This window comes from Hemicordylus capensis, chromosome 2 (assembly GCF_027244095.1).
Source record: "Hemicordylus capensis ecotype Gifberg chromosome 2, rHemCap1.1.pri, whole genome shotgun sequence".
NCBI lineage: Eukaryota > Metazoa > Chordata > Lepidosauria > Squamata > Cordylidae > Hemicordylus > Hemicordylus capensis.
In genome coordinates, this window is record NC_069658.1 from 246,444,376 (window position 1) to 246,454,965 (window position 10,590).

At 45.5% G+C, this 10,590-nt stretch overlaps 1 protein-coding gene across 1 annotated transcript in view; it reads left to right on the forward strand.

Annotated features, from left to right (window-relative positions):
- LOC128342668 (zinc finger protein 24-like) overlaps window positions 1-9,030 on the forward strand; it is a 13,510-nt gene extending 4,480 nt beyond the window's left edge. Inside the window, exons 2-4 of the mRNA XM_053290326.1 lie at window positions 2,547-3,284; window positions 5,961-6,078; window positions 7,440-9,030. Coding sequence (XP_053146301.1) covers window positions 2,589-3,284; window positions 5,961-6,078; window positions 7,440-8,035 — 1,410 coding nt within the window. The 5' untranslated portion in view covers window positions 2,547-2,588 and the 3' untranslated portion in view covers window positions 8,036-9,030. The remainder of the gene's footprint in view (window positions 1-2,546; window positions 3,285-5,960; window positions 6,079-7,439) is intronic.
- The last annotated feature ends 1,560 nt before the right edge of the window (window positions 9,031-10,590 follow it).

Below are 10,590 nucleotides of genomic sequence, written 5' to 3' on the forward strand. Positions count from 1 at the left end.
GATATTTTAAACTATCTTGATTAGGATTGAGAAGGAGTCGGCACGGACCCACTGAGAGCATGCCAGTTGGGATGTCCTTCAGGGGGTGTCTCCATTTCCTCTTGGATCATTCCTCTGTCACTTAGTAAAGATTCGACTCCTGTGGTTTTGTTGGTAGGATACAGGAGGAGTTTACCATTGCCTTCTCCCTCACAGTGTGAGATGATGCCTTTCAGCATCTTCCTATATCTGCTGCCCGATATAGTAGCAGCAGGATTCGAACTGGCAACCTTCTGCTTGTTAGTCAAGCATTTCCCCGCTGCGCCACTTAAGGTGACTCTGTCACTTGGAGGGACTGTTAATCCAAATGGCCACTACACATGCATTCCAGGTTGAACAGGAAGTGCCCCCCCCCCACACACACACCGTAATAAAAGCTGCTGGAAGTTTATGGCTTAATGATGCAGCACCAGGCACAGAAATAGCGGGGGGCAGGGGGGAGGGTGCAGAAAATGTACAATACAAAGTTGTCTTCCCAGTTGAAGAATTTTCCTTTGGGACAGATATATTTCATGTCATACATTTTATCCCAAGGCAGTTTACAGAATGAAAATACAATAAAAATCCATCAAAATCAAATTAAAACTATGCAACAATTGAAAAAAGAAACAAACAGCAGCCAGGATTTTTAAAAAACCCAAGTATTTATTCATTTATAGGTATATTAGATTCATTAGGAAATTCTAAAATGTGGCGGTTCTCAGGCTTGGGTCCCTAGATGTTGTTGGACTACAACCCCCACCTTCCCCATCAATTGTTTCTGGGAATGATGGAAGTTGGAAGTCCCCAACAACATCTGGGGACCCAAGTTTGAGAATCTATTCCGACCACAATGTCCAATAGAGAGCACAATTTTGTACCCTAGTCTAAGGGGTTAATCTGGCCGAGCACTGGTTCCTAGAGAGGCATGGGAATGTGGCGGAGTGGGGTGGGTGGGTCTAGGCAACAGGATGGTCCTTCTTATTTCCAAAGGAGAGGCGCGCGCCTCCCTTTCCCAAAAACTGGATTTTCAATTTCTCAGCACAGAGACTTTTGTGGGGATCACGTGAGAGCAGTGAATTCTAAGGGGACTTTTTTGGGTTGGGGGCAGCAATGCGATTCTAAAGCAGTGGCAGCAAAAAGGCAGTAGACGGAATATCCTTTGGGTAAGAAGAGGGAACACAGGATTGGAAACTGGAGTACCTTGTTTGTACTGCTATTTCCTTATGCACCCAGCTCAGCTCGTCAGGGACAGGAAAGAAAGGGAGAGGACCCTTATTCAAACATTATGTTGCACGAGTGTTCAGATTCCTGTACACAAACACAGAGACACATTTTTGTGTGAATAGCTGTACCCACTTTCATTTTAAAAGTGAACCTGAGTGCAGACCTCTCAAATGCGTGTTACAGACAGGAAGTGTACGGTCGTGCCTGTATCCTGTATCCAACATAATGTGAGGATAACTGTACCTGTGTGCATGGTACCCTTGCTACCACAAGACCAGCTCTCTTCTCTAATCGAGCTAAAGACAGAACAGTATCTTGTTTCCAGTAGTCAATGGCTAGATGCTTCTGGGAAGACCACAAGTCAGGCAGGAAGGCAACAACCCTCCCCTATTCCTCCCCCCCAGCAGCAGGTATTCAGAGGTAGATTGCCTCAGAACCTGGAGGTTCAATTTAGCAGTCCTGACTAAAGGCCATTGAGAGACCTGTCCTCCTCCTCCATGTCTGGTCTCCTTTTCAAGCCATCAGCCTCACAAAATCTTGGCTCCGTTAGCAGTTAGAACTCACTAAAGGTAAAGTGTGCTGTCGAGTCAGTGTCGACTCCTGGTGAACACAGAGCCCTGTGGTTGTTTTTGGTAGAATACAGGAGGGGTTGACCATTGTTATCTCCTGCAGCTTAAAAAAAAACCTGAACAGGCTGCCAATATTGTTTGTTTGTTTGTTTGTTTGTTTGTTTGTTTGTTTGTTTGTTTGATTTCTATACCATCCTTCCAAAAAATGGCTCAGGGCGGTTTACACAGAGAAATAATAAATACATAAGATGGCTCCCTGTCCCCAAAGGGCTCAAAATCTAAAAACACACACCATAAGATAGATGCCAGCAACAGTCACTGGAGGGGTACTGTGCTGGGGGTGGATAGGGCCAGTTACTCTCCCCCTGATAAATAAAGAGAATCACTACGTTAAAAGGTGCCTCTTTGCCAAGTTAGCACCGTATATCTTATGGGGGTTTTTTAGATTGTGAGCCCTTTGGGAACAGGGTTCCATCTTGTTTATTTATTATTTCTCTGAGCCATTTTTGGAAGGGTGGTATAGAAACCAAATAAATAAATAAATAAATAAATAAATACCAGTGGGGATTCAAACTGGCAACCTCTGGCTTGCTAGTCAAGTCATTTCCCCACTGCACCATTAGGTGGCTTAGAACCCACTGCTCTGCTGTATATGTCAAATGAGGCTTTATCTGCTCCAATGTGTATTATTTTGCTCTTAGGCTGAATATCATTTCTTGCTTTGTTGGCTAGACACTGAATTTGGAAGACAAGAAACATCATCCAAGAACGAAAATGAAAGAGGAGGTCCCAGAAAGGCACACACTTGTTGGGGCACCAGAAGAACTCCCAAACAGCCTCCATGTTGTCCAGGTGGGGGTTCTGGGAGAGGTTCTGCATCAGGTGACCCCACAGCAGATTAAACTGGAACCAAAGGAAAGGCAGCTACACTGCGGGAAAGCCCAGCGGCAGGAGCTGCTGACAGCAACGGAACCCCCTCATTCTTTGTGGGGAAATGTATGCCTATCAGAGGCCAGGACCTCTCTTGTTCTCTCTGGCATCCGTCAGGGAGAGAAGGAGATGACGAGGTTCAAGCCAGCCTTTGGAGTGGGAGAACAAACATTCACTAGGACATCAAAACCTGGTGGTCGAGAGGGTGGCCTAAAAGTGAAGGAGGCGATTCTGAGGGAGGGGACCATCAGCACTGAGGTCCTGCGCCAGCGTTTCCGGGACTTCTGCTACCAGCAGGCAGGAGGGCCGAGAGCAGCTTGCAGCCGCCTCCAGGAACTTTGCCACGGGTGGCTGAAGCCGGAAAGGCGCACCAAAGGGCAGATGCTGGAGCTGGTGATCCTGGAGCAGTTCCTCAGCATCCTGCCCTTGGAGATCCAGAGCTGGGTGAGGGAAGGTCAGCCAGAGACCTGCGGCCATGCGGTGGCCCTGGCCGAGGAGTTCCTGCTCCAGCATGGAGAGGCCGAGAGGGAGGAGAAACAGGTGAGCGCATCTGATCCTCAGTCATTTGGGGGGGACTAGAGTTGTTGATGTAACTGGGCAGAATGTGGCTCTTGTCCACCAACGTTAAGCCTTTCCTTTCTTCTTCCTTTCTCCTCAGTGACTGAGACTGTTGTGACTGAGTGACAGCAATGGAACCCCCTGAAAACTGGGGTTCTGTTCAGTGTTCTCTCTCAATTATTTCATCTGTGTGCGGAGTGAGTTTTGTTTGGGGCAGCAGTATCAAGGCAGTGTGTGCACATGTGCATTCAGAGTGGGGCCTTCCTGATTCAACCTGAGTGGGATCTAAAATTGTTGACATCAAAAAACTTGGGAGCATGCGCACATGCACATGCCTTAGAGGAAACACTGGTTCTGTTGCCGTCAGCTACTCCTGCCATTGGGCTTCCCTGCAGTGCAGCTGCCTCTCCTCTAGTTCCAGTTTTATCTGCTGTGGGGTCACCTCAGTGACTGAGACTCAGTGACTGTTGTAAGAGGGTGATTCAGAGGGTAACGGAATCAGGCATGGTACCACTTTTTCAATGACTGTAGCCAACAGCAAATTTTCAGGTTGATTGGCAAGAGAACATCTCCTACGACATGTCCATGTTTTTACAAAACCGTTAAATATTATTGATAGAGTATGAAACCTGCAAAATATGTCAGTAACGGAATCAGAATTTTTGGACATCATTTCTGATTCTGTTATGGACATTTTTGCACATTTCAGACACTATGTATAATATTTGAAGGGTTTAGTGGGGTCCCCCAGGGATCTGTGCTGGGACCAGTGGTTTTTAATTTATTCATAAATGATCTAGATATTGGGGTAAGCAGAGAGATTGCCAGATTTGCAGATGACACCAAACTATTTAGGGTAGTGAAATCCAAAACGGATTGTGAGGAGCTCCAAAAGGATCTCTCCAAACTGGAGGGAGTGGGCAACAAAATGGCATTTGCAGTTCTGTGTTAGCAAGTGTAAAGTGATGCATATTGGGGCAAAAAATCCCAACTTCACATATACGCTGATCAGGCTTGAGCTGTTGGTGACTGACCAGGAGAGGAATTATGGAGTTTTGGTGGACAGCTCATTGAAAGTGTCAACTCAATGTGCAACAGCTGTGAAAACAGCCAATTCCATGCTTAGAATCATTAGGATAGGGATTGAAAATAAAACTGCTGATATTATAAAGCCCTTATACAAAACTATGGTGCGGCCACATTTGGACTACTGTGTACAGTTCTGATCACCATACCTCAGGAAAGGACATTAAAGAACTGGAGAAGGTTCAGAAGAGGGCAACCAAGATAATCAGGGGTACAGAGCAGCTTGCTTATGAGGCAAGGCTACAACACCTGGGACTGAGGGGGGCGACATGATAGAGGCCTATAAATTATGCATGGCGTAGAGAAAGTTGATAGAGATAAATTTTGACCCCTTTCTCACAACATTAGAACCAGGGGTCATCCCATGAAACTGAAGGCTGGGAAATATAGGACCAACAAAAGCAAGTCATTTTCCCCACAGCACATAATTAATCTATAGAATTATCTGCCACAGGATGTGGTGGTGACCACCAGCTCGGATGTTTTAAAGGGGCTTAGACAAATTCACGGAGGACAAGTCTATCAGTGGCTCCTAGTCCAGAGGCTATAGGCCACCTCCAGCCTAAGAGACTAGATGTCTCTAAATACCAGTTGCAGGGGAGTAACTGCAGGAGAGAGGGCATGGCCTCACCTCTTGCCTGTGGGCTTCCCAGAGGCACCTGGTGGGCCACTGTGTGTGAAACAGGATCCTGGACTAGATAGGCCTTGGACCTGATCCAGCAGGGCTGTTCTTATGTAGATTACAAGAAGTCATAGTTCCACTCTGTCTTGCACTAGTCAGACTTCACTTGAAGGACTGTGTCCAGTTCTGGGCCCCACCTTTTAAGAAGGACTTTGACAAACTGGAACGGGTTCAGAGGACTGGAGGGCAACCAAGATGGGCAGAGGTCTGGAAACCGAGTGCTGCGAGGCACAGTTGAAAGAGCTGGGCATGCTTACCATGGAGAAGAGAAGACTAAGGGGAGATATGATAGTCATCTTCAAATATTTAAGGGGAGGGAAAGAATTATTCTATGTTGTTCCTGATGGCAGGACTAGAACCAATGAGCTGAAATGACAAAGCAGCAAATGCAGGCTAGACATTAGGAGGAATTTCCTAACTGTTAGAGCAGCTCAGCAGTGATGGACTTTCCTTCCCTGGAGGTTTCCAAGCAGAGACTGGCAGCCATCTGTCAGGGATGTTGTAGCAGTTTCCTGTACTGATCAGGGGCTGAACTAGATACAGGGATCCTCATCGTGTGGGTCGCCAGATGTAATTGGACTTCAACTCCCACAATTCCCAACCAAAGGCCACTGGGGCTGGGGATTATGGGAGTTGAAGTCCAATAACATCTGAGGCCCACACGTTGAGAAACCCTGGGCTAGAAGACCTCCAAGGTCTTCCCTTCCAACTCTAACTTTCTGATTCAATCTTTTGTTTTGATATTCTGCTATGTTTATGCGTTTTTGTGGGCTATATACATGCATTTTAAATTGTATATTATGATTGCTGTTAGCCAACTTGGAAGGGGTATTCGTTTTAACACGTCCATATTCAGCAGCATCTGATGGGACCCTCTTTTGCTCTTTTAGACATTGGCGGAGTTGCCTGTCAGTTTCTCCCAAGTGGACCAGACTCCACTGGACTCTGGGAAGAGGCGTCCCTGGAGAGAGTTCAAGCAAGAGAGCCACGGATATGCCAGCTTAGCAGGTGAGGATTTCCTATTACTCTGTTGTCCAGTTCCTCTCTGGCCTTCCTGGGATGCACTTCTTGGTGTGGCTGTATAATCCCTGGGGGTTTGTGTTGCTTCTCCTCCAACAGCTACATCTATCGTACCCTTGGGGACAATATCTACATCTATGCTGGGAATGTAGAAATTTCTCTGTTGACTGAGACCAAAGTCTGTCTAACGCAGTTTCTGTTTTCAAAGTAGCCAGCAAGATGCTTCTAAAACATCACAAGTATTGCATAAAGGTCGTTCCCTGCTTTCTCCTCGGCATCTAATAATCAGAAGTGGACTTCCTCTGACACTGGGTGTTCTCTTGAGCTGGTATAGGTACATAGAAAGCTGCTTTATACTGAGTTCAGTCTGGTCCATCTAGCTCAGTACTGTCTGCTCAGATTGGCAGTGGCTCTTCAGGGTTTCAGACAGGCGTCTCTCCCAGCCCTACTTGGAGATGCTGCCAGAGATGTACCTGGGACCCCTAGGCAAAGCCACTCCTGGCAACAGGCACATAGGAAGCTGCCCTATGCTGAATCAGACCTTTGGTTCCTCTAGTTCAGTACTGTCTACTCTGACTGGTAGCAACTTTCCAGGGTTTGGAGTTACCAGGGATTGAACCTGGGATCTTCTGCAAGCAAAGCAAGTGTTCGACCACTGAACTATGGCCCCATCATCAAGTTACCCACTTACCCTACATCCTTCATTTGTCTAATCCTTTTAGTGGCTTTCACCACAACTGGGTATAGGACTCTGGTGATGGCCAAATCCATTCTGATCCAACTGTGTTCCATCTGGCATCGGGCATTACATCTCACTCGTATAGCCTTGGCAAGGGTTCCCAGTCTTGGGTCTCCAGATGTTGTTTAACTACAATTCCCACAATCCCCATCCACAATGGCCTTTATGGCTGGTTTGATGGGATTTGTAGCCCAACCACATCTGGAGACTCAAGGTTGGGAACTTCTGCATCAGAGTACCCTTTCTGTTGTATTTTTCTCTGCTTTATTTTATTTTATTTTATTTTATTTTTTAATCATATTTTTATACCGCCTGATATATAAATCTCTAGGAGGTGTACAAAATTTAAAATATTTATAAGTCGCAAATTTAAAAACATGACAATAAAAACAAGAGAATAAAATAATTATTAAGACGTTTTTTAAATTCTTAAAATGAATTCTAATTAAAAGCCAGAGAAAACAGGAGAGTCTTGAGGTTCTTCCTGAATACAAACAGAGAAAGAGATGCTCTTATTTCAATGATTGTTCCAAAGCCCTTGGAGATTCCTTGCTTTGGAGGGGCTTTGGAGATTCCTTTTAACTGTGGCGAAACGTCCTCTTTATTTCAGGAGGTGAGATGCTGGTGAATGAGCATGATAAGAACCCACAGGGATTGCCCTCAGAAAAATCAGAGTGTGAGTTGGAAGAAGAACTCTTTGGCAACCAGGACAGACCAGGAAGGCAGGTTGAAAACCATAAGACCACGGTGATCTCAGTCACTGATCCAACTGGTGATCTTTGCAGAATTGCAGTCCCGCAAGGATTCTACAAAGGGACGAGTTGGAATATATGCCCTGTTTGTGGGAAAAACTTTACCCGGAAATCCAGTGTGAACAGACATCAGAGAATCCACACGGGAGAGAAGCCCTATCAGTGCCCAGAATGTGGGAAATGCTTTAATCAGAGAATAATCCTCATTAACCACCAGAGAATCCACACAGGACAGAAACCACACAAATGTGTAAACTGCGGGAAAACCTTCAGGCATACATCGGGCCTCATGGTGCACCAGAGAACTCACACAGGAGAGAAGCCCTACCAGTGTTCGGTCTGTGGGAAGAGTTTCATTTCAAGTGCAGATGTAATTCGGCATCAGAGAATCCACACAAGGGAGCAACAAAAGGCCTTTGTTTCTCAGATAGCTGAAGCACATTGTTTTCCTTAAAAGGATCATTTGTAGAATGTGTAAATGTGAATATGACTTGCCCTCAGAAGAGGTTCCCTTGCTTTTCTTCTGAACAACTCACTGAACTGCACATACCTCTCGGTTGCTTGATTGGAAGGAGGCAAGCCCAGACAAGCTACTCACACAGAGATGCAACAAGCAGCCTCCTCTGAAAACAGGTTATTATACTGTGCCTGTATATTAGAACAGATTGCTCCAGTTACACGTGATGCAAAGATAGGGCAGAATTACCACCTTCCCCACAAAGGAGGCAAACAGAGCAGTTACTCACACAGAGACAGAACAAGCAGCCTCCTGTGCTTGTATCCTGGAGCTGCTTGCTCCAAGCACACCTGATTCAACAATGGGACAGAATTCCCGCACCTCCAACAAACACTTGGGCCAGTTTGAAGGAGGCAAAACCAGAGCAGGGAATCGTGCAGAGAGACTCACAGAGGGACAGATTCTCCCGTTGATGGATATTTTATTTCTTGGGGCACACTTGGAGTTCTTCCCCTGCTCACTAGTGCCTCCTGGTGCCTAGTCTGGGGATCACTGCCTTAGCTGTCATCATGGGTACATTACAGGGAAACTTTCCCTGATGCTCACCCCTTGTTAGACATCCTAATATCCATTTGGAGGTGGGGGAGACGATATACATGTCTGGGCTATGAGGGAAGAAGAAGAACCAACCTGAGGGTCTCCAGATGGCATTGGACTACAATTCCAATCACCCCACCACAATTTCTTGTGGTGGGGATGATGGGAGTTGTAGTCCAAAAACACCTGGAAAGCTTCAGATTGGCCACCCCTGATCTAGTTGGGTTCCCCCCCATCATTGAGAATATTTGTGATTGTAACATTAAAAGTTGATCCCATGGCAATTTCACCTTTTTAAACTTGGAGTGGACAAGCGTGTCTTGTTGCAAGCCATGTCTTATTCCATTTTGTGGGTGTCTTTCAGTCATATGATGTTAACATAAATTTATTCTGTCACATTTGGAAACTCTTGCTGTCTTCTTTGTTTGGAGTGGGGTGTGTGTGCAGCGCAGGATGTTTTGTTGAGGTTTACATGCATAATTTTTCTCCTTGTAAGCAGAAGTCTCAGTTCCTAACCAATCCACTTCAAAAGGAACTTGGGTGGCAGAGCTGGGAAAGTCCCTAGAGGGCCACTGCTGGTCAGAGTGTAGATTACTGGGCTAGTTATATTAATTTATTGGGGGACAATACTTCCGTTTGCATGCACAATATTCCACATCTAGTCCCTGGAGTCCCCAGTTAAATGGATCTCAGAAGGCAGTACTAGGATAGGAGCAGAGGAAGCTGCCTTATACTGAGTCAGACCCTTGGTCCATCTAACTCACTATTGTCTACGCTGACTGGCAGCAGCTTCTCCAAGGTTTCAGGCAGTAATCTTTCCCAGCACTGCCAGCCTGTCCACTAGGCAGGCCTAGATAATCTCCCAGAGCACCAGTAACATAGGAACATAGGATCTACCTTCTACCGAGTCAGAGATAATTGGTCCATCAGTATTGCCTACACAGGCTGGCAGCAGCTTCTCCAAGGTTGCAGGCAGGAATCTCTCTCATCTTGATCTTGGCGATGCTGCCAGGGAGGGAACTTGGAACCTTCTGCATGCAAGCAGGCAGCTGCTCTTCCCAGAACAGTCCCATCCCCTAAGGGGGATATCTTAAATATTCCCATCATCATCATCATTAATTCGATTTCTATTCCGCCCTTCAAAAAATGGCTCAGGGCGGTTTACAAAGAGAAATAACAAACAAATAAGATGGCTCCCTGTCCCCAAAGGGCTCACATTCTAAAAAGAAACATAAGACACACACAAGCAACAGTCACTGGAAGTACTGTGCTGGGGGTGGATAGGGCCAGTTACTCTCCCCCTGCTAAATAAAGAGAATCACCACGGTAAAAAGTGCCTCTTTGCCCAGTTAGCAGGGGTACTAATAAAACAATCCAAATATTGTTGTACACTGCCCAGAGCCTCTGGATGGGGCGGTTTATAAATGTAATTAAGTAAGTAAGTAAGTAAGTACTGGGCCCTGCTTAGCAAAGGGGACAATTCATGCTTACTACCCACGAGACCAACTCTCCAGTTCTTATCTCACCCTCTACCAGTTCTTGGGAGGCATATAAACAGTGCCAGAATATAGCACTGCCAATTATTCTCTCTCTTTCTTTTGTATTGTATCCCTGAAGTATACTGCACAATGCTATTTTTATTGATTGATTGATTGATTGATTGTTACATTTATATACCGCCTTTCATTAAAGCAATCCCAAGGTGGTTTACAGCAAAAAAAAATTTAACACAAGATGGTAAAAAAGACACAATTAAAATATTAAGTGGGGGGGGAATATTAAACAAATCTGATTAAAAAATTTAAAACAAAAGCATAAAAGCAATAAAAACTATAAAGAGCAGCAGCAGAGAATCAAATAAATGCCTGGGCAAAAAGCCAAAATTTTACACTTTTTCTAAAAGCTGTGATGGAGACCAAGGAGCAAATAGCCACTGGGAGAGCATTCCAGAGTCT